A 24,796-nucleotide genomic window follows, 5' to 3' on the forward strand; every position below is an offset into this window, starting at 1 on the left:
ATTTATGCTAATGAATTCCCAAAAATTAATTAAACAGTTCAGATCAATAACATCAGAATAATATAAAAACCAAAATGGTGGATGCGGTTTTCTTAAGCTTGCAGGCTAATTGCTTAATTTTCAACAGTTGCTTGCATTCCAGAAGCTCCAGCTGAATTTAAATGAATCTGAGAAAGAAGGATTTAGCATTTCAGAAAGCATTTTCCATGATGTTTCAAAGTGAGGGGATGAGAGCATGAGAGGATGTACCAAACTGACAACAATTAGCCTGGCACATTAATTAATTCATTCATTCATTCATTCCATTGCACAAGAGACGATCAGGGCATAGGAAGATTATGACCACAAGTTTAGGGATTTCAGGAAAATTTTCAACATAACAGAGATAAAATAGGACATATTGAATCAGAAAAACATTCAAGAACTTGCAAATAATTTGGCCTAAATCTTCTGAGGGAGTCTAAACAAAGAAAAAAATATGTGCAGTTTTAGCTTTGACTCTAATAAAATCCTTGCCTTTAGGTCACAGAAAAATAAAGGGTTTTATAGTAATCATATAAAACTGGATTTCTATGTTTATACATCAAACTGATTCACCAAGTTTATTGGAGGTCCTTATGTTTTACAAAAAGAAACTTCACAAAATAAGACTTCTGTATTACTGGGTAATAAAATTTCATTTGGTAATGAAAAAGTTTGGTATAACTCCAGAGAAGTGCACAAAACCACCACAGAGTTTCAGCTAATTTAAACCATAAAATAAATATAAAATTTATTATATTTTTTAGAAGTAGTTAGTTCCTACTTATAGATTTTATCAATGTTTCCAAACACCTGAATATAAGAAAAAAACCCTAAAAATTATATATTCACCTTGGAAAAAAGAAAAGGAGAAGGAATGTAAGACATGGGCAACACTGCAAAAATTTAACTTCAATAATTATTTTTAGCAAATAAAATGTGCAAACCATTGAACAATTTTCATCTTTTCTGAATACAAACATGGAACTGGACTCACTATGACTCAATGCATAGTGAAATTAAAAAATGTGCATCTTTTCCTACACCATAAATTGTGGGGAAAATCCGTAACATTTCATTAACCATCCTAGCCCTAAACTTCCAACAACTTCCATTTAACCCATAAGTATTTGTTGGTTTTTTTTTTTCCTCTAAGCTCCTTCCAAACAGATAAAGAAGAAACAGACCAAAGTTTATAATGAGGTCTAGGTCACTGGCTGGCCACAGAATAGAAGGTTCTCACTAGATATGTTCATTTATTAGAAAAATAAAATCATCCACAGAAAAATCAAAATATGTGCTATGCACCAAGTACAACTGAGACCATCACTTCCTTCTGAAAGCAAAGAAAAAGTGACAGATTTTTTCCTCTTGTTGAGGAAAAAAAAAAATCTCCTGGTAAAGACAACTCACTAGTGGGAATCACCCTGGCTGATTTCCCACTCGCCTGAGGAAATTCAAACCTGTGTCTCTAAGGAGCATCCAAATATCAGGAAAGAGTTGAAGAATCACTGAAGGTAAAAATAAGATTTCTGTACTTCTAAAAATTATTAAACATTCATTTGTAAAAGTGTGACTGAACAAATTACTGATAAAGTCCTATGAATGAGGTGATCTGAACATGTACTCACAGAGATGTATCAAAAAAGAGGCCAAAATGTTTCAGCTGTTAAGGCAGCACTTCTGGACACATGGAAAAATTTAAGATGCTGAGATAAATTTCATGGAAAATAGATGAGACAAGATTTTATTTCATTTCTTTTTAAATTGCCATACCAGAGTTGGATGCTATCTTTACTCACAAAGGAAATAGTCCATTCAAGATCTACTCCTATGCTAGAAGAAACGGAACAAATACATGTATTGCATATACATAAATAAATATTCATCCATACACACCATCATATACTAATTCTAAATGAAGCAGCAAACAGCAATTATAGATTGCTCAGTGAGGTACCTCAGTTCCTCTGGGACTATAACATGTCATCTCATATCCTGCATGTATTTTACAATTAAATTTTTGGATGCATGCATTAGTCCAAAAGATCTAACAGCTGTGGGGGTTTTAATGTAAATTCCATTAAAAGATTACCCACAAAAAACTCCATCAGTGCAAAAAACTCACTGTTACTTTCTTCTTATTAAAAACAGAAGAAGCAGTTTTCATTACAGCAGTCTAATCTGTTTTTATTTCCACATACTGTGAGAACATTCCAGCCATGATGTCTGACTAAGCAAATATAGATCTGTAGTTTCAATTAATTTTTTCTTGGTAAAGAACCCATACTCAACCAATGTGTTGAAGTGGAAATTTTTCTTAAGATTATGTCTTACAGCATCCTTCAATTTAGAAGGAAGTTACAAACATTTAGGATTTGCTCTGCCAACTCCCATTACTTTGGAGAAAATTCCTTCACTCAAATAGCCCTTTAAGAACTAGGATGAAATAGAAATTATTAGGTGAAGAATTATCTTCATAGTACTATTCTTAGAATAATACATTACACTAGAAGTTTATTACAGTACTCTGATATGCCTTATACATATTTTAAAATATAAATATATAAAATTAAAGTAATAATAACTATATGGATAAAAAGTAGCAATTGCAAAAGATAATACCAAATAACACCTATGTTTCTTAAAATAGAAGTCTGGAAAGAGAGAGAAAGAGAGAGAGAGACAGAGAGAGAGAGACAGAGAGAGAGAGACAGAGAGAGAGAGACAGAGAGAGAGAGAGACAGTGCCATTTGTGTACAGACTGAATATGTGAGGAGGTGACATCTGGGCCAAGCAAGCAGAGGTGGAAATTACCAGTCTTTCTTCCAAACTTGTTTACAACCCTTTCTCCACTGCACCTTGGCTATCAAGGAGGCATCATTAGGTAACTGTGTATGAGGTGGGGAAAAGGGAAAAAACTGAGCTGCAGACCCCAGATTTGGAATCACAGATTTCAAGCACATCTCTAGGCAACCTACTTGGAGCAGCTGCCTGACACTCTTAAGGAAAATAGTGATGGAGCAGACAAAAGGAGGTTTTTTTGAGTTATAAAGAATAATCTGCACTCAGAGGAAAAACTGAGACAAGATCTAAAATTCATTCTCAGAACACTGTAGTTCCATCTATCCCAGTAGCTAAAAGCTCCTGGCAAAAAAAGCTTACCAAGCATTCTGAAACATTTACCTATTTTTCTATAAAAATACATTTAAAAAGCCAATTACGTAGAAAATTCTTTACCCTAGGCTTTTGTTGTCCTTCTGTATCTCAGAAAAGCTCTCCTATGAGGACAGGCTGAGAGAGTTGGGATTATTCAGGAGAACAGAAGGCTTTGGGAAGACCTTATAGGCCCCTTTCAGTCCCTAAAGGAGGCTGGCAAGAAAGCTGGTGAGGGACTTTTTACAAAGGCAGGTACAGATAGGACAAGGTGTAGTAACTTTAAACTGAAGAAGAGTAAGTTTACGATAGATATTAGGAAGTTCTTTATAGTGAGGACGGTGAGGCACTGGAACAGGTTGCCCACAGAAGTTGTGGATGCCCCATCCCTGGTAGCTTTCAAGGGGTCTGAGCAATCTGATCTAGGAGAAGGTGTCTGTGCCCATGGCAGGGGTCTTGAAAGTAGATGATCTTCCTACCTAAACTATTAGCTGATACTATTTTTCCCTAAACCTGAACACTAGTTCATCCTTCTTAAGATACCACACAAAATCACATGAAAGAACATCAAGCACACATAAAAAGACACATTTGAAAAAATGGCCATCATTGAACTAGAAAAAAAGATTACTAAAGAACCTTAATTTTAAAGAAGTGGAAGTCACAAAGAAACTGAAGACCTGGCAACTGATTAAATACAGTTTTCAGGATAAACTACATATTTCAAGAGAGTTTTCAGGATGACACTGATTACTTTGACTAAAGAATTCACAACTATGAAGAAACAAAGCCATTAAAAATGGTTTGGGGGTTTTTAGGCACACTAAAAATCTCATTTCATTCATAGTTTAAAAAGTTGTTTGGAATTTTATGCTTCTATTACTGCACAAAATACTACAAACCTGACAATAAAGCAACCACTATTTTCCATAGTATCATGACCATATGTGGATTTCTTTGCAATGTATCCAGTGTATCTCATAGATATGTGATCAGATGCTTTTTACCTTACTAACATCATTAAAGAATGCATGTATCTTCTCTTTCTACTCCACACCAATGGCATAAAGCAAAGCTCTTGCTTCCCACACTTCAATTTCTTTTAAATCCCAGATAAGCAGAATAGAAGAGACTCCAAGGAAAAAGAAATGTACATCAGTCTATGCTTAATATGCTTTAAAACATCTCCAATTACTATGATAAGAGTGCTGTTTCTTCTCAAGCACTCACTGATAAGTACATTACACTAATTTAGTGCTACTATACAGAGGGTGAGTCTCAGTCGCAGGAAGAACAGGAATTGAAGGCCTGGTTTCCAAGTAGCAGTTATGATTTTGCATGGCAAAATGACAGAAAATTTCAGGTTTCTTCTAGCTTTGTATCACACATATAGGCCAACACTCAGCTAAAGCCACAGGTCTTTATCTCCCAATTATGGCTACAATAGGCTATGGAGATGCCTTAAAATGCCTGATTCTGTCCCAAGCAGCAGAATGGCTCCTAACACCTTGAGCAACAAAGAGGAAGAGGTTGAACTCCATCTACAAACACCATTTGTATTTGACTTTGTCCTTTCTCCTAAAGCAGTTAAGCTGTTCAATTTTGTAACTTGCTTTTCTGCTTTAATGATAGTAAACACAGATATGTAAGAGTAAGAAAAATCCAAGTATTTATATTGAAGATTTAGGCTTTTATATGTATGTTCTGTGCCAACACAGAACTTTACACAGTATAGACATCAAAATTCAGTATATCACAATATGGAGAATACAGAAAACATGATTCCTCAGTGAAAAACCAAATATATACAAAGAAAATTTTGCATCTTTTTATATAAAAGTTTTTAAACTTTGCTACAAAGTATTTTAACTCCTACCACACTAACACATTTGAAGAGAACCAATAATCTATTAAGAAATTACTCAGGATCTATCCTAAAAACTGCAGTAGAAGTCTGTCTCCTATATTTTCCCAGCCTGTGTAAATATAACAACCAGTTTCTCTCGATGATATGTTGAAAGAAGGAAGAGAAGCTGTATCACTCTACTTTGTTTCTCATCACAAGACACCAAAAAATTAATAGTCTCTTGACAAAAGAGTTGCCATTGTGGATGAAGCAGGGCAGGGAGGGGTAGAATAATACTCATTTTATTCCTCCCCTCCACACTGACCACATAAATGAGAACAAGACATGATCTAGTGTTTGAAATTAATCTCCACCCATAAATTCTTTTAAAATACCACATTCTTTTTGGTCTTTTCTCCTTTTAGATTTGTACAAAATATTTCAGCATAAGCCACTATTTTCAGCATCTTGAAAAACAGAATGTAAGAGAGAAAAGAAAAAAACACAAAGAATTCATTTCAAGATACTTCCATGACATATGGTTTTAATTTATTAAAAATAACATTTCACACATAATGGAAAGAGAATTATGTTGAAATGTAATTTTCAATTGATTACTTTTAAAATTCTGTTGTCTGATCTCTGAATGGTGCCAAAAATATAATCAGCTTTTATCTACTGACAGTAATTGCTCTGGGTTATTTTTTGGGATTGGGTAAGTTCCTTTAACTGATTATTTCTTTTTAAACTATTTATATTGACCCAATATGTGAAAAATGAACTGTTGAATAAGAGTAGATATTACTGGGCCTTGATTCATACATTGTGCTATGACAACACTGGCAAATACTAATGTGAGTGCATTAGTGACAATTATGTGATTAGCTGTGAATACCAGTGCTAAAGCATTCCCACAAAAGTCAGTCTTGAAGATTCATTGATTATCACATATCAAAACCTGACAATGCCAAAAGATATGGTAAAAAGTGGAGAGACTATATACAGAGAATTAACAAGCTAAAACCCATGAATCACATGAGAATGTGTAAGTTCTTGGCGTTGAAAATTTATTTTAAATGTTCATTTGAATCAAATTTTAAATTCCTCATGAAGACTGGCTTTGGGCATCAGTAAAATTCAGTTTAAATTCAAAGCCGTTACCATTTTCTAATATAAGCATTCCATGTAACACGGTATTTACATAATTAATTTTGAAAATCCTGGTAATCAAACAAAACTATTTCTTAGCTATATCAGCATTCAAATTCGTATCTACTGACATGAATATTGTAAAAAAACCATTTAAAACCAACATGCTCACAGGCTGCTCCTACCAAATACTCTGTATGGACAAATAATATTTGGATATTACCAATACGCAGATGTAAATTACTGCCAAAATTTCCCCCCAGCTCTTCAAAGAAGTAAGCTCAACAAAATGGAAATGGGAAAACTCCATTTTTATGCGATAATTAGATTTTTAAGCATAACATTTTCATGTTATAAAAAATAATTTATACTAATTACCAAAATAAATCTGAAATGTATTCACCAGCTACTGCAGTCTCATCTCAAACTTACATGCAGGTAAAAAAACCCAAATGCTTTTTTATCAGCAGGTTTTCCTTAATATATTGTAGAGTTGTGTTTGCACTGTATATCCCCTCATACTGGTTTGTCCCTCCACATCCCCTCTTTGTACTTGTTTGTCCATGCCAGCTTTCCCATCAGTACCTGTATGTCCATCAAACCCCAACCCATCCCCCTGTCTCCTCCCAGGTGATGTGTCCATCACCTGGTGACCCTTCCCCTTTGTCCAGATCCTTCTCCCAGGGTCACCAGGTAACTGGACCCTGGCTGGGGCTCCTCCCCACCCCTCCTCAGGGGTCACTCTGAGGCCTTGCCCCCGAGAGCCGCTCCCATGTCCTTCCCCATTGCCTGCTCGGGTTTCCTGCCCCCTGTATGGGCTGATCTGGGCGGGGCCCTCTCTCTCTTGCTCTGGATGTCCTTCAAGGTCAGATGTGGCCTGGGGTCTCTCCAGGCCCTCATTAAACTTTGGAACTAATCCTGAGGGAGAGCACCTCTTTCCTTTGCTTGTGGGACCAGCTCGTCTTTGGACTCACGAGGGAGCTTCTCCAAGCCCCGGGATCCAAGGAGAAGTTCCTTCCCTCTGCCCGCCTCGCCCCGCTGCCCAGCTGGCTGGGCTCCACAGGGGATTCGAGGGGGAGATGCAGCAGGCTTGGCAGTACTACACATGTAAGAACTTGTATTTTACTTAGTGAATATGCTACATTTACTATACAAAGGTGAGATTTCTTTTTTAAGAAGAGTGATGAATCACACACTTTTAGAAGGCTCTTGTAGGAGATCATAATTCAAAATCTACTTGAAATTATTACATATCAAACAAAGTGATAAACAGAAAGTTTGCATTCTGTCCTAGAAGAATTGGTCAGGAAAAATGGGGTAGGTAGCATAGTTCAGACAAAAGCCAAATAAAATAGCAAAATTAATGAATCCCCAAAAATTGTCAGTTATGACAAAAAGTTCTGGTTGAAACAAAAAATGTATCTGCATGTGCAGATTCTGTAAAAATCTACTCATGGGCAAACATGTCTGAACTGGTATTTTCATAACATGCTTAGAATTAAGAAAAATCATTTTCCTATGCATGTTCTATGGAAGTGGTATTCTCATATATATTACCTGTAATTACCTGTGCATTGCAAATTTTTGTGGAGGATATTTCTGCTACATTTTTTAAAAATACTTGCCACAACTTTTTAGTAAGAAAAGTAATACATGACAATGTCATGTTACCTGTTACTGTTCACGCCTCCCTCTTTAAGTTTTAAAGAATACAAATTAACAAACTTTCACTTCATGAATGAACAGTTTGCTGAGATTTAACACAATCTGACCCTAACTGGAATCTTCACCTGGAATAATAACATACATCAACAAAATAAGGTTAAAAGTGTCCCTGTCAAATTTAATCTGTCAACAAGTTATATCCACTTCATACTAAGTAAATGTACAGATTTTAGTAAAAGAGGTGCTGCAATAATTGACCTAAGTTTGAATTTCTCCTCACTAGTATTTAAAATTATAGTAGAGTAAAAGTATAGTATAAAAGCTTAGAAATAATTAAAAATATATGAACAGTGGCATCTGCTCAATTATACATGTATACAATCGTATATATCAGTATCTACTGCACAAGAAGACTTCAAGACATTTTGATTTGCTGATTAATTCTTGCAGTAAATCATGACTGTAAGTATTTTTGCTATATTTTGTTTTCCTATGCAGTTTCATAAACCTTATCTAGATGCCACCATGCAGGTGAATCAAGCATAGCTGTAGTCATCACAATAAAAAATACAAAACATAATATATTGTTCTTCACAATGAAAACAAAAAAATAACACCCCCCCATCATAAATAGTCTGTCTAAAGCTCTTTCTCTTTTTTAACATGTGACATGTAAATTAAAGTGGTAATAAGTTCACAAAGTTTAAACATAGACTACTGTGCAATACAATAATGTAAAGGGAAAAAAGGATAAAAGTAAGTTCTTAGGTCACAGAAGTGTATCAAAAGGAAAGGAGGATATCAAAGAAGATTAGCACTGGTAGCACAGACTGACTAAAGGAGATAGAGAGAGACCAGTAAAGATAATAAAAAATGTTCAAAATGGAATGGTTTTGCAGCAGAAATTGACTATCTGAAATATTTTACACCTCAGTGCCTCAACACGCTCCACAGAACGCCGGCGCCCAGCCAGACTGCCAACATCTCTGCCTGGCAGGCTTCCCTACTCTCTAGGCATCCAGAAAGCTTTCCCTAGAAATTTTGCCCATGGAGCCAGAAAAAGAGTACCCAGTGTCTGAAACCTAGAGGTTTCTGCTGATGATACACACAATATGCTACATTCTTTTCTTCTGTAGCTATCAAGATACAACTTAAGCTTCTTGCATGTGAGGGACAGGCTTCTCCTACATTATATATGCTAATTCTGCACATCCTACTAACCTTCTGTAAATTAGTTCCAATTTGAGTTCACTTCATCCCATCACTTGGACAAAAGTAGAAAGATGTGACTTCTGCAGTACCTTTTTTATAGAAAATTAAATCTTCCTATTTGTAGTGGAAATACTTCACATAATATATTATAATACAGCAAGATCTTTACAGCAATTTAATATTTTCTGTCACATCAAAGAGCATTGCCGAGGCAAAGAACACAAAATATCCTTTCAAACCATATTCCTGTGTGCTTGAAATTTTAACTACTTTTCCACTAATGTCATTGGGCCCAAGACACTACCTCTTTTTACAAGTTTTGTCTATATTGCAGACTGCCGTGGCCACAGGAACACTGTTGCAACATGCCAGTAACATCCTTCTCCTCTTCATGACTAAACCACAATGACACTTTGCATTCATCTTGGGATCAACATGCCAATTTATCTGACAATGCCAGCTGGACCAGGGTACACAACACTCTACTCTGTAAACGTGCATTCATTACATCAAGCTTTTCCAGCGTGATATTAATTCCCAGATTTCACTTAGTTTGTTGATTCTATTATTATTCACCTACTCATTTGACAAAGTAATTAGCTGAATAATGATGAGATTACACTCAAGATTGCTCAGAGACACACTGCTTTAATATTGAAACTTTCTCCTTCAGGACTTTCTGAAGTCACTCTGTTATCCTATTAAAGAAATAAATAGTGTTGGTCATCTGAAGAAAGTCCTGTTGCCAGTGTGGAGTTCTGCTCTTACTAGCACATCTCCAAAAGCTCAACTGGCCTCTGACCCTTGAAAGTTAGTGGTTCCTACAAAACTCTCCCTTTCTCTCTCTTGACTTTCTCATTGTTCTCATGTTCTGGCTGCCTCTTCCCAGAACATCAAAGCTGGAGGTTTTTAACACCTTTGTGTTACCAAGAAAGAATAACTAGATCACTTAAAAAATAGTTAATTTGATTTGTTTGATTAGTCCTTCTTCTTTTCCTTCTTTTTTTTTTCTCCCATTTTACTTTTATACCTTGTTTGAGGCTACTGAATATTCTCAGGTGCAGCTTCTTGGGTTGATAATCAGCATTTTAACCATTTCTCTTTTAATTGCTGTAAAGTCATAATCGCTTAAAGCACAGCATAAGCTTTATTCAAATTATTAAATCTGCAATTTTAAGCCTGCTACATATAAATGGTATTATATGGTTATAGAAATCAGTATTTAATATTTTTTCCTGAGATGTGTTCTTGTCATTTCAGAATAATACAGACCATTATGAGATCTCACAGTAAAGAGAAGTTTCCATTACAAGTATGGAACAAGTCAATTACTTGCTCTTAACTTATTTCTCATATTCAACTCAATTAATGTTAGTAAAAGTATGTACTATGAATGACAAAAATGAAATTCCCTCAGTGAAAAATTCTGCCAGTAGAAAAGGAATGCATTCTTGTTTCAGATTTAAATATTACTTTATTATTAGAAAAAATAGCCACATGCAGTATTTATTAATAAGTAAATTTCAGTGGAAGCCTACAAAATAAAATATACTGCACTTATGCATAAAGAAAGAAAAAATCAAATTAGCATTACTTACTTGATTAAGTATATCTTGTTTCTGTAACACATGCAAGGAAAGAAAGAACATACATACATTAGTGCAGTGTCATAACACTCAAGCTCTGTCTTTGTAATGAAGTATTTTTAATGAAAGGTTAGTGATTTAGATGAGCAGGTTTAAGATATTAGATGGACTACCCCATTTTCTTGCATTAGCTCATAAATCAAGAAAATGCTTAAGTCAGCTCAGCTCTCTAGTCTTTATTAGACAGTGCAAGCAATTTATTTCTAAACATGCAATGACAGACAACCAAGATAAATAAATACAATGTTAGTATTTCTTCCACGTGTACTTGAAAAAAATCATAAAAAATTGTTAAAAAGAAGAGCTGTAAATGAAAATGAATTCAGTTATCAGAACTGAATATTCTAAAATACAAGTGGAAAGATCATGGAGACAATTTTCAGTGCCACCACATGACATATATAGGAGCACCAGGGGATCAAGCCAGGCCTGCAGGACTTTCATAAAGGCAGATCCTGCTTGACTCCTGGGTCCTTAACACCTAAATCCCTTCTGTGACAAGGTGACCTGCTTAGTATATGAAGATATTGTCTATCTGACCTTCTGTAGAATCGTTGTCATCAAGGTTGGAAAAGACCTTGAAGGTTTTTAGTACAGCCTTGAACACTGGATTCTCCTGGAGAAACTGTCTGCTCATGGCTTAGACAGGTGCACCTTTGCTAGGTAATAAACTGGCCCAGTGGCTGGGCCTAGGGAGTGGTGGTCAGTGGAGTTATATCCAGTTGGCAGCTAGTAGGAAGTTGTGTTTCCCACGACCCACCAAGTCCTGTCGAATTATCTTTATCAATGATCTGGACAAAGGTATGTCTTGCACCTTAGTCAGTCTGAGAATGATGCCCTGTTGGGAAAGACCTTTGATTTCTTGCTTGAGGGTAGGAAGGCTCTGCATAGGTATGTGGACAGGCTGGATCAGTGGGCTAAGGCCGGTGACATGAGGTTCAGCAAGGCTGAATGTCAGTCCTGCACTTGCACAGTGAGCCCAGGCAGCTCCACAGGCTGGGGGAATATTGTCTGGAAAGCTGCCCAGCAGAAAAGCAGCTGGGGATGCTGCTTGACAGTCTGTTGAACATGGGCCAGTGTGTGCTCAGGTGGCCAAGAAAACCAATGGACTCCTCTGTAAACAGAAAATTAGGATGCACTCAAAAAGGATGCCAACACTAGGTCTACAAGCACACAATGCTGTGTACTTACTGCCCATTTAGATAGTGTCTTTACCTCTATCTCTTTTCCTAGTTCTTGTCATCCTATTCAATGCTCCCCTCAAAGTGAAATGGATGAATTACTATAAATAGATCTCAAATTATGAAAAGAATATTTATCAATCACAGCTTTCCAAGAGGCTGGTCTTAAACTATGTGTCTTATACCATGTATAAAATCTATTCTTAATTACGTCTTTGATATTGACTTAGAGAAGAACATGAAAGGGCAGGTGTTCAGTAGTATTTGTAGAAGTTTCAGACATCTCCCTTACATTGAAGTCACAGAGTAAAAGTTCCATAAATAAACTCCCTATAGTAGATAACCTTCTGATAATTATATACAACACTTCCCCTAATCCTAAAATCCTAAACTCCACAAGATATAAAATAATATAAAGCAAACCAGATTATTTCAGGTAACAAGTTTTGAATACCAATGGCTTTTCTTTTGCTATTTGCATTCCATTAGATCAGCCTGTGATTAAAAACTGCATTGTAGAACCAATGGTGTGGAATAAATTCCTGAACCCTTTAAATAGTTAAGTAAATATTTAAGTAAATATATCACTTTGCTGAATCTGCCATAGGTCTGTGACCCATGTTTACTGGTAAGAAAATGGCATAATCTTTTGGTAGAACAAGACTTAAACCACTTGGAGTCTTTATAACCATCTAGGAAAGAGAAAGGTAAAATGACAATATGATGGTATCCTCTACAAAACAAAACAAAGCAGAAGTGTTGTACATAATATATGGAAACAAATAGCTATATTAAGACTTATGCCAGCTGGATCAGTTAATTTTTGTCATCTCACTTACAGATAATAGTTAATCACTTGTACCAAATCCACAGAGTCCTCATCCAACCACATAAAATCAACTTGCAGATCGTTCTGTAAAGAGTTTATCCACACAGCATGCTGAATGCATGCCAAAAATATGGACACACCTGTGCAAAGGCAGTTTGCTTGTCAGAATTGAATATTCACTCAGTGCCAGAGAAAATTTCAGCCACTTTGCTTCTAGTTCAGCTATGGCATGAACCTTGAGCTAACAAATCTTACTAGATCCAAAGTAGCTTTGCTGCTAGCTATGTTTTCATTATGTTACACCCACTGAAGTCTAAGTGCTAAGTTAGCAGAGTACAAAAGTTGTCAGGGTTAGCCTAGGGCCAATATTGACCCAGGAGTAGTGATTAGCTTGATTCCTGCTGAAGACATTGAAGTCATCACAGGATGCCTGTCTTGGATTCCTTCTTCCCCTACCCTTCTCCTGTCCTGTTCCCTGCCCTGGGTACTCTGCTGCTCTGGATGTTTCAGTACACTGGTAGAATTCTGCAAATGAAGACCTGTGAAATGAAGAACAGGGAGACACCATGCAGAGCCACAGACTCATCTCAACACCAACTGTGCTCATTAATTCCAGCTTTGCACAGATTTTGCCAATTCACCTGCCTTCAATCAGAGCAGTTTTCTTGGGTACTCATCTTGTCATGACTCAACTTCCATGTAGCCCCAAATGGGAAGAATCACTTTGTTAAAAGAGACTAATCACATCACTTTAGATAATCATGTTTATATACAATTGACAATTCAAAAATATTTTATCTATATGGCAACATATTATTTAAATACACATAAAATGCAGTTATTTTTTACTTTAATAGGGTACACTTCACAAAACTGAACATGTATGATGACTGAAAATACGTGAAGAATTAGATGAAAATCATATAATAGATTAATACCATTTTATCAGTACACATTTTTCCTAAAAAAAAGGAACAAAACAAAGAGTATGTCTACATTCTAACAAAAAGCAGGTAAGGGAGGTCCTACAGCCTGTGGATGTTCATAACATTCCCATCCATTTATATTCTATGAATGTATTTAACTAGAATCCTATAATGTATTTAACTAAATCTAAGATGATCATTTACAGGATGAACTCACACTATTTTACTGAATTACTAATCTTTTTTTCCTCAGAAACTGACTAAAATGACTAGCATTATGCCTGGCCAAGTTCAAAGCATCAAATGATTTTTCAATACTTAAAAAGCTATAATTCATTAGTTAATATAATTGCATTATTGCTGATATATTTTCAATAATTTTTTGCATTTTACATCCTGAAATGTAAGACCTAGTAATTTTCATAATGGTTAGCACATGTTTCTATTCTGAATTTCACATAACGTGAGCACAGTCAGAAATATTACTTTTAGAAACATTACTGAAACAGGTTTTTATTTAGTTACATTCTGAATCACACTATTAGGATGTGCTAAGCAAATGTAAATTTCAATTGAGAATAAGAAAAGAAAACAATCTGTCTTTTTCTTCCAGCCAAATCAGAATACTTTGTCTAGTGGTGAATCTGTAGTGACAATATGCATGTATAGCTTTTTTTCAGTTGAATTCTTTGTTTCATAACATCAGAAAATCCCACCAGAAACAACACAAGGGAAACAGAATTTCAAAAGAAATCTTAATGGACTTCACTTTTACAACTTTTGAAACCATGCTTAACATTTCCAATCTTCAGACACTTGAAAACCCTATTAATAAGGGTTGTGGAGGTGTTTTGGGTGTTTGGTTTTTATTTTGGCGGGGTGGGGGAGAGAAGGGGAAGGGGATCTGTCTGCTGATTTTGGCTGGGATAAGAGTGAATTTGCTTCACAGCAGCTTGCATGGAGCTGTTTGGATTTGTGCTGAGAACAGTGCTGATAGCAGAGGGATGTTTTAGTTACTTACAAAGAGTCAAGGCCTTTTCTCACCAGCCCACCAGTGAAGCAGCTGAAGATATGTAAGAATTTGGGAAGGGGCACAGCTGGGATAACTGACCCCAACTGACTACAGGGATATTCCAGATCATATGACATCCTGGGATTTTGCTTTCAAAAAACTTTCAAATACCCCAAATACCTGATTTATAAATAATCTTCTATTTAAAATGCTAAGAATGCTATATAATCTACTAATTGCGCCCATCATTTCTGATCATTAAGAAACAAGAAAAATTACCCCTTCAGGATTATATTTTGCTAACACACCACTGCCATGGAATTCTTCTAAGACATCCTTAATTTTCTTGGTGGAATCTGGATAAAAAAAATAAAGAGAGAGAAATTAAAAATACAGAAGACTGATTTGCATAATATGAACTGTAATTAAAAAAACAACTATCAAAACTGCTAATAGCTTTTCGCAATGCACATTAGTAATTTTCTGTAGCTGTATGAGAGCTGTGGGCACAAAGAAAATGAGAACATATTTTACCTTTTTAAGTACTGTAAAAACCAGCAAGTAAACACAAAATGCTCAGGAAAAAAATAATCTTTGATCTAATCCTTAACTGTAAAATAGAGTATTTCTGTAGGTGTTTTTTTCAGGACTACTTCAAGTCATTTTACTTGTCCTTGAGTCAACCACAAAACATGGTCATTTCCACCAGCAGTACAAAATCTCCTTTGGCAGAGCTGCTAGTGAGTAGAGGAGCTGGACAATATCAAGATAAATGGTAACCTTCCAGAAAAAAAACTCTTTCAGTGGTCACATCACAGAAAACAAATGTTGCTCTCAAAGCCTCAATTTTTGCAGACCTCTCAGGTATTTGAAAAACTATCACCTTCAGTAACTTTTGTCTAACAGAACTGTGCAAATAAATCCCTGCAGTTCAGAATCAGGTAGATATAATTTTCCCTTTCTTTTAAACTTTGTGCAATTATTTCCATAAGCTGAAATTACATTAAACCCTTGAATTAAGATTCATTTAGAACTCATCAGGCACATAGCCATCTTTTCCATATTAAATACCTCAGCAATACAAGAAAAACAAATGTTAACTCATTTGTTTCTTTAAAATGTACAATGGTCAAATGTGCCACAACACCATGAACTAGTAATGAGTACCAAAGCAGTGAATAAGAGAATAGGTGAACTTTGCATCTGCAATCTTATTTCTACAACAAAACGTGGAAGTAAAGGAGAGATGCAAAGAGTGAAACAAGATCAGGGCTCTCTAGAGCAATTATTTAGGTACTTGATATTACAAACATTAGGACCTAATATGCAGTTTCTTAATTAAATCAACAAAATAAGGCATTATAATAGTTCGTAGATTTTAAGGAAATACAGCATCTTAAAAGTGACTCTAAAACATAAATTTAGCAAATTATATGACCTGAAAGCAGAAAATGTAGCAGCCAAGGATTTGAACAATAGTTATGTAAGAATTCTGTAACGGTTCATAGCAGCTATAAACAGGATACTTCACTAAAATTCAGTTTTAAGTGGTGTTGGGAGGAGGTGTTTCCCTCCCACTCGCATACACAGTTTACACAGTAATAAAAATTACTTTTCCCAACATTTTTCGTTTACCAAATTTTATTAAATAAAAACATCTGAGTCTATGTGGCCCCAATAAAATAGTTTCTTTTCATTAATTGGATGTATTTCAATGTTACTGTCAAATATAAGCAATGGAGTTTAGCAGGTCTCACAAGCAATCAATGCAAATATTTACGTGGTAAAATAATCTGTAATCTTATTACTGTGTCATTTGAATTGCAAGAAAAAAAATCACAACTTTATGTAAAAAAGAATAAATAAATAAATATGTTAAGCGACACATTTTATTATCAGCTGTAATTTACAAGCTGGTGGGTTAGACACTTATTGACCAGGACAAGAACACAAACTGACGACTGACCAAAATTTATTTTTATTTGGTCTCTATTATTTTAATATATTTTTCAGTATTCACATACATGGTTGTATATAAAAATCATTGTATCTTATGGTAATGATGGCAATAACTACAAAAGTAGCAGTGTGAGATGAGCAGATGTTTGACAGAGGTGATTGAGCCTCATCTTAAAAAAGGATTTTTCTGAACTTTGGAAGAAAGTTTAAACACAAACATCAAATAGAAAAACAGCAAGGTCTCTCTACACATCTTTTATTATCTAAATTAAAAAAATACATAAATAAAATAGAAATTGAGTGCTTTCTAGTGGTTTTAAAACAATGTCTTGAGGTTTTCTTTCAGCAATGACTATGCTTTCATTTAATATTTTGTCAGCTAGTCTATTAATCTTTAAATCAGTATTATGCTTACGCAATTACAATTAAAAGTGAAACCTATGTTCCATTACTTATTGAAATTAAATTAAATTCTTGCTTTCCAATTTTTTTTATATTTTCCTAATCAAATATCAAGAAAGAAAATATGCTCTATTGTAACAACAACATTTCACCTTTTTCATGCACGAGTTTAAAACAGTTGCATCCAAAAAGCATCGCCTTCATGTTTGAAATTACTGTCAAGAAAATAATGTAAATTCTGCTCTAGTTGTCCAGCAAAACTTTTGAAAAGATTTACACGTTCAGGTCAGGGGCTGCAATTATTTCGAATACTATTGCCAAGGCACAATCATTTTTTACAATCTTTTGTTCATAGTCATCCAATCATTTTTTTCAGTTCATGTGACAGTATCCAAGCTAGAACAGAGATCTTTCAAAATGTTCAAAATGACATATCGATATTTTAAGAAGAATGCCAACACACCATCTTCTGCCTGCATGCTCCTTAACAGTGCTGACAACCCTCAGAAAAAATTAATTCTTCTTCCTCAGCCTCAAGTAGGCAAACTAATATTGGGAACATGTTCCAGCTTTAATAAGTTGTCCTAAACTGATATGAAGAATAGGATCATTTTCTACTCTTTTTCAGGAATCACATTAAAAAAGAAACAACCAAAAAGCCAACAAAAAACTGTCCTCGAAGCTGTATGGAATAGAAACTCCAATAAAATGTTATCAATTCCACTTAAAAAACAGTTAAGTATATGCTTTTCATCAAAAAATAAGAAAAAAAGATTGAGAAAATATATACAAAGTATCTAGAATTTTTTCCCAAGATTGTTTTTTCTAAAAATAGGAAATAAATAGGAGGTTAAAACAATGGTATGGATTTCTTTACAGTTTTTCTGATCCAAATTATTTAAATAATCGCTGTAAAATGTTGGTGGAAACACAAACATCAGAACAGAACCTGTATTCTGTTTCCTAAAAGTACAGATGCTCTGCACACCTTAGCATCTTAGCACTTCAGAGCAATTTCAGTAAAGTCATAGGCACTGCTCATGTTAAAACACAAATATGGTTTTAAACACTTAGCTCTTTTTAAAATCAAGGACAATTTCTTTCTTTGTTAAGTCTCTGCATTTCAAGCTCTCCTCAAGAGTGACGGTTTCCAAATATGTGTATATATAGTATATAGCCTATCATGGCAGTGCAAAAATCCCATGTTACCTGCAAAGTTATAGCTGGCACAATACAAATTTAATGTAGTTTGAAATATGATGTTTGCTTCATGAATAATCTCTCTTTTCTTTGCTTTTACAATTTTGTTATTTTTTATTACCCACTAGGGCAGTGCTTTAGGTATTCAGTCAAAATACAAAAGACCTTCAGTTCTGTCCCCTGCCTGAATTGATTTCAGCTCTTGCTGCTCAACCCATCTTCTGTTACAATTTGCATTTAGTCAAGAGGGTGAAAGGAGAAAAAGGGAAACTCTGACCCAGGATTCAGAGTTTGCCTTGGATGAGGTGAGATGCCATTTCCTACCTCACACCCCAGTGAGTTTGGGGCAGAATAAATGGGAAAGGCATGGTGTGAAAGACTGCTAATTGAAAAGATATTACAACTAAATGGGAGAAAAGTAGCTGGATTCTACACCATGCTGCAGAAATTTTGTTTTAAATTAAGGCTCCAAAACGATAAAGATGTGACTTAGGATGAAGAATAAAGGCAAAACAATTAAAATAATGACATGGGAAATATGAAACCTGCATCTATGAAAGCAAAAGTATCAAAATGACTTGTTTTTTTCTCAACTATCTCTCAGCCCTGACAAAGGTCCTTTTTATAACTGAAGACAAATTTACATACTAAGTTCAAAACAGTTTGAGATTTAGCCCACATTAACAATTATTATTCACTTTCTAAAGTGACTCAACTTCAGATGTAGAAAATTGAGCACTCAGTTGAGACTGGAATTATGTTTACCATTTCTCCTGTAATCAGAAAACATAAAACACATGGAAAACTTGCACAGATCACACACTTTTCCTACATTTTCTTCTCATCCCTCATCCTCTTTTTTCAAAATATTTTTTTCCTTAAAAAAGACTCATAAGACAACTTACATAGAACTCACATGCTAGGTACACAGAAATACTTTTCATTTTAAAAGGAAATAAACATTAGAAAAAAATGATTTTGATTATAATTCTCAACAGAAAGTCATAACAACCTGCATATTTATTATTTATTGGACCATAACTAATTTTAACACCTACAATAACATGTAAAGTAATAACCAGTTTCTATGTCCATATGCCTTTTGTAAACTTAACACAATATGAAACACATCGTAGGTATAAAAAATATAAAAGCTTCATGGAGTTTTTCTATACATATTATTATGACTTAGAAAAGCAAAAGGTCCAACCATATGTATACAATTTTCTGCATGCCAACAAAGCCTAACTCAAACTCAAAAGCTCTTCTTGACAGATAAACCAAAGAGAAGCACGGAGAGAAATCCAGCAATCAGTTGGCATTACTATTTTTAGACAGGTTCTTATTCTATGGACTTTCTTTTGTGGATACAACAATACGGTAATGTGTGTGTATCTAAATTTACATGCACAACCTTTTTTTTCTTTTTACCTAGTTCATTTCATTCAGAGAACAGGACAATGCTTTTACTCAAGCTACTGCTGTGCTTAATCCAAAGCTTTACTGGTCTAGAAATTCCAGTATATTATAAAGACCAGGCCTGCCAACAAACCTATATGCAGCACCACTGAGTAAAAACTGTTCACCTCTTCACAAAGAGGTTGTTTCAGTAAGAGCGGCTCATGAAGCATTACTCAGGGCTGTAGCACATCTGTGCTGGTAAGAGATGCCTGATGGTTGTTACTGAACTGGCAGAAAGGAGAGACTTAGATGTCCTCTGTTGCCCATATCTAGGGCTGCAGGCTCACTGCCAAAGCTTCCATTGCAGGTCACACCTTGGTTTTGGTTCATGACTTTTAACTGGTCTTTTGATGCAAATTATAAAACAAAACAAACATTAAAAACCTTTAAACACTTGATTTTGGCTTCCTTGTAATGAGAATTTAAAACTTATTGTGGCCTTGCAAAGAGTGGCCAAGACGAGAAGGCAATCACTGTCCACTGTTCTAAAGAAGACCTCCCCAAACCTGCTGCTACCAGTGGTTTGGGTAACAGTAATCGGAAGAATTGAACTTCACCCTCCAAATTACATTCTCATTGAATTCTATGACACTTCGGAAAAATGCTTCTTAGAAACTCAGTCAGAATTGGATGATGCTTCCTAAATAAATACAGTGGCAAGTGACTTCTGCAACAGGGAATGGAGGAGGCAGAACAAGAGAGAGCAGCAGCTCCTGCTGCAGAGGAAATCCTCCTCTTGACACCCAAAACACTATCTGCCTCTTCCATCCATCCTCCCTGCTGGGACTCGGCAAGACAGATTCATTTTACCCATTGCTATGAACTAAATGACACTTAGACAAGGACTTCTTTGCGAAAAAAAAACCAATATTGACTGCATGTGCCAACACATCTTTAGTCCACATTAATAAAAAATGTCCACCAAATCCCTCTTCCCTAAGCAGACGTTCAAGTGAAAAGTATATGGCAAACAACAGGGAGCTGGGAAGGCTTAATTTTAGTCTGCTAGTGGGATGAGCTTTCAAAGGAAGAAATAAATAAAGGATGAAAACAGACTCCAGAACTTGTGCAGAACTGGAGCTAAGTCCTGAGTGTACTCAAAAACTGTTAAAGAAGAAAAAGAATGTATCACATTTTTGCATTTTAAAATTACTCCAGCTAACTTTCTCAGTGTCATTTGGACTCTCTTATTTTCTGACATTCTGAAAATTACACTTTCAACAGTCTGAAAGCCCCTCAGAGTACATCTCTGAGAGGAAGACTGAGAATATCAGGCTGCTGTGAATATTTGGGCTCTGTGGGACCAGGATCCCATGGATCCTCTGGGTCAGCAGGACAGGCCCTGACCACCAGGGTCTGTCCCATTCACCACAGCTGGCAGTGAGCAACCCCCAAGCCAGGAATTGGTCATCTCCCTGGGGTCAGGGCAAGCAAGAGTTTGTCAGCCTGTCTAAGAACACCTCACACTGAGACCAGGAAGGAGGAGAATGCTTGGAAGCTTCTCCAATCCTCAGATCCCATCATCACAATTGAGTTTGACAGCTCATACAAACCTTTTCTCATTTCCTTTTTATTTTTTGGTCATATAATCCGAAATAGGCTCCCAGCTCAAAAGTTTTTCATTTAGAATGATGATGAAACAACTGCCTATTAAATTAAGGAAAGAATACTGTTGACAACGTATTTCATTCCAAACACTAAACCTAAGCACTAACTAGTAGTGAAGAGTCAAATTAGTTTGGTTAGAAATTTAGCAGGTATTATTTCTGATTTTAAGTGGGAATAGGGAAATAGCATTATAAGTTTATTATTAAGGATATTTCTAAAGGTCTTGAAATACACATTTTAAAAAATATACTAATTGACTTGTTACTGTTTTCCCCAAAATGCCACACCTCAAATCCTGTGTTCACAACAAGAACGACATTGAGGTGCTAGAGTGTGTCCAGAGAAGGGCAACGGAGCTGGAGAAGGGTCTGTCTTAAGCCCTACAAGGAGCATCTGAGGGTACAAGGATTGTTCAGCCTGCAGGAAAGAAGGCTCAGGGGAGACCTTATCACTCTTTACAACTCCTAGAAATGAGGCTGTAGCCATGTGAGGGATGGTCTCTTCTCCCAGGCAACCAGCAACAGAACAAGAGGAAACAGCCTCAAGTTGCACCAGGGGAGGTTGAGGCTGCCTAGAAGGAAAAAAATTCTTCACTGAAATTGTGGTTAAGCATTGAAACAGGCTCCTCAGGGAAGTGGAGGACTGGTCCTCCCTACAAGTGTCCAAAAAAGTGGCATGGTACTTCCATGGGTACTACCCATATGTTTTAATGGGCACGGTGGCATTCAGTAGAAGGTTGGATTTGATGATCTTGGAGGTCTTTCCAACCCTATTGATTCTGTGATATTTGTATTTGTATACGTTGAACTCATAATCTATTTAACCTAAAGCTGAAGTTTATTTAACCCAAACTTCAATTATGGCTTCAAAAATTATCGAATAGTATATATTGCAAGACAAAATTTCAAAGCTACATCTGCTCCTTCCATTCTTCCTTACAGCACAGACAGTTCTTGAAATTATTTTTTTCCTCTTATTGAGCACAATTTTTTTCCCCATTTTGCTTTATCATGTTTTTTGTTTCCAAAGTATCAAGTTCATTTTACCCTTCCTCTTACAAAGTTTTAAATGTTTATACAGTGATGATTCTTGACATCACAAAAATCTGTGTTTCTTGTAATCATGACTCTCTATTACAGTTTCTCATGAGAGCAAAGCCTTTAAAGTCAAATACATACCTAGGTCATAAAACTGAGAATTAGCAACACAGGTACACATGAATCGGATATCTTGAACTACAAATGATGAAGGCTCTTGCACTTGCTGTGAATATGTACCAGTATAAACTGAATTGCCCTTTTTCTGTCCTAAATACTATTCCTAAGCTTTTGTTAGTGATCTCATGCTTGGTGCAGGGAGGAAAAGCAGCTAAAAAAGAGATCACTAGATCCTGTTCCCCTCAGGACTCAGAGAAAAAAGCCTTGACAATGCCATCAAAAGCTTTTCAACATTTAGTGGCAATCAAAACCATCAGAAAATCTATTAAGCAGAGTAGTACTGCCATTGGTATTTTGGCATGTACAAAATTCTCTATTGCCTGACTACATTTGTATGTAGAGACTTCACATGATGCAGACATATACACCCTGTACATACACATACAATGTTGCTGAGCCCTTGCATTTTAGTTTATATATAAATAAACACATAGACATGATATGCACAATTTGGTGAATTCAGATGAATTTTTGCAATCAGCAAGACATTACCTGATCTAATCTATTAAATATCTATAAAAATTAGTGCAAGGTGGCCATATACAATCTCGGGAAAGGAAACAGACAACCTCTCCTTTACGTTCCACACCTCTTTGGATAGCATAAGCAGATTTGACCTCTTGGGGCAAGTATTTCATATTTTTAAAAACTGTGCTCCAGTTTAGATAATAAGAAATTTCCTGAAAGTTCATGACTCAATACTCCTGGCTAAAAATATATATTTTTTTAAATCATTATTGCTTTTACAAAGTTGCTCCAATTTCTATTTCCTTTGTAGGACATTTTTAATTTTGTGTATGTTGAAAGTGTTGACACTTCAACAACAGTTCTCATTTATCACTATTTTGGCTGAAAATCTTGGCATATAAATTTTTGAACCAAGCTTTGAGTACTTACAACATTACACGTCTTGAGCCTGTGGAAACATTAGTATTACAGAAAGTTTAAAGTTAGTCACTGAAAAAGTAACAGCTTTGTTGTCCATAGGAATGGGCTGCTAGCAAACATCTGCCTACAAGCCACAGCCTCCCAACCATTGCTTAATTACAAAGGCATGGTATGATGCAGAGATTGTTTCCACTGTGGTATTTACACATGCAGCTACCTTATAAGGCTACTGAGAAAGTTTACTGCTAAATTGATGGAATTAAAATATAAAAGTCAAAGAAAAAATGCTACAGACTGATCAGTTAAAAAAAAAAAAAGTCAGTTCTAGTTCAAGACCTAACTTCTGGGGTAATACTGTTCTCCTAATTGCTGTAACTTGAAATTTAATTAAATAAACAACTGGTAAGAGATTACAACTATGTGTTAACTGTATGCCAGGAAGTTTTTGAGTTTTCTTATTTTCATTACTACAACAAAGCAGCTCAGTATTTTATTATACTTTCACACCTTAAATATTAATATATGCTCATTTATCTTAACATTTGTCATTTTAAATCTATCCTGGGAAATCTGTTTTATGCTCATTGCTCTGAGAAACAAATGGTTCAGGTGCTACTTTAGTAAATCTTCTAGATATGGACTTTCAAATTCTGTTTCCATCTAAGCCAGATGTTTCCAAGTATGGTATAGTTAAACAGCATTTTTAGTAATTTGCCACATTTTTTTTTTTTCATCATTAAATACTTTCTTCAGATAATTAACTGCTTTATCTCACTAATTTCTTATGTGCCTTTATGGACAGTATGAACCATACCAGATAATACTTGAGATATAGAATGTACAGAAGAGAGGTATCATGCAAGAACATAGAGGAAAAGAAAGCCCTTAAGATCAGTTCACACTCCTGGAGATCTGTTTTCTACTGATATTTGCATGATGTAACTCAAATCTTTTCCCTTTCTCTACAAAAACATTAGACCTGAATTTTGTATCGGCTTTAGTACAAAGAGATTTCATCTTCTGCCTTTCCAATTTAATATCAAAGCTGGAACTGGGTAATTCTTTGTCATTCCAGGATTCTAAGAAGACAGCAAGCAAGAACAAACCTTATAATATAACACATTAACAAAGGCAGCATTAAACTCTACTACGAGGGTTATCTGTGACTTTATCAAATGACATTTTGTGTCAAGACTATCAGGGAGAGACACTCTAAGGAAGATTGCATTTTCACAGAAACTTACTTGGCAAGGTAATAACATTATTCAGATAAATAGCTCTCACAAGCAAATTTACAGAGATCTCTAATCATCCTAAACAATATCTGCTTGACTATTTAATTTAAGCAGTTTAATACACTTGGGTTACTTGTTCTCTACAGGCTTAGAAGCCAGAGCTCACTGCTCTCTTAAGCTTTA

The 24,796-nt window shown here is 35.4% G+C and overlaps 1 protein-coding gene across 8 annotated transcripts in view; it reads right to left on the minus strand.

Annotated features, from left to right (window-relative positions):
- DGKB (diacylglycerol kinase beta) overlaps positions 1 to 24,796 on the minus strand; it is a 385,149-nt gene that overhangs the window by 263,510 nt on the left and 96,843 nt on the right. For 5 of the 8 annotated variants that reach the window (XM_085573112.1, XM_021538316.4, XM_021538320.4 and 2 more), the window contains exons 3-4: positions 14,923 to 14,999; positions 10,648 to 10,668 (exon numbers count right to left, since the gene is read on the minus strand). The exons of 1 other annotated variant lie outside the window; for it this stretch is intronic. In XM_085573112.1, coding sequence (XP_085429238.1) covers positions 10,648 to 10,668; positions 14,923 to 14,999 — 98 coding nt within the window. The remainder of the gene's footprint in view (positions 1 to 10,647; positions 10,669 to 14,922; positions 15,000 to 24,796) is intronic. 2 more of the 8 variants (XM_021538322.4, XM_021538317.4) reach the window with 1 other exon arrangement.

This window comes from Lonchura striata, chromosome 2 (assembly GCF_050655825.1).
Source record: "Lonchura striata isolate lonStrDom1 chromosome 2, ASM5065582v1, whole genome shotgun sequence".
In the NCBI taxonomy this organism is placed as follows: domain Eukaryota; kingdom Metazoa; phylum Chordata; class Aves; order Passeriformes; family Estrildidae; genus Lonchura; species Lonchura striata.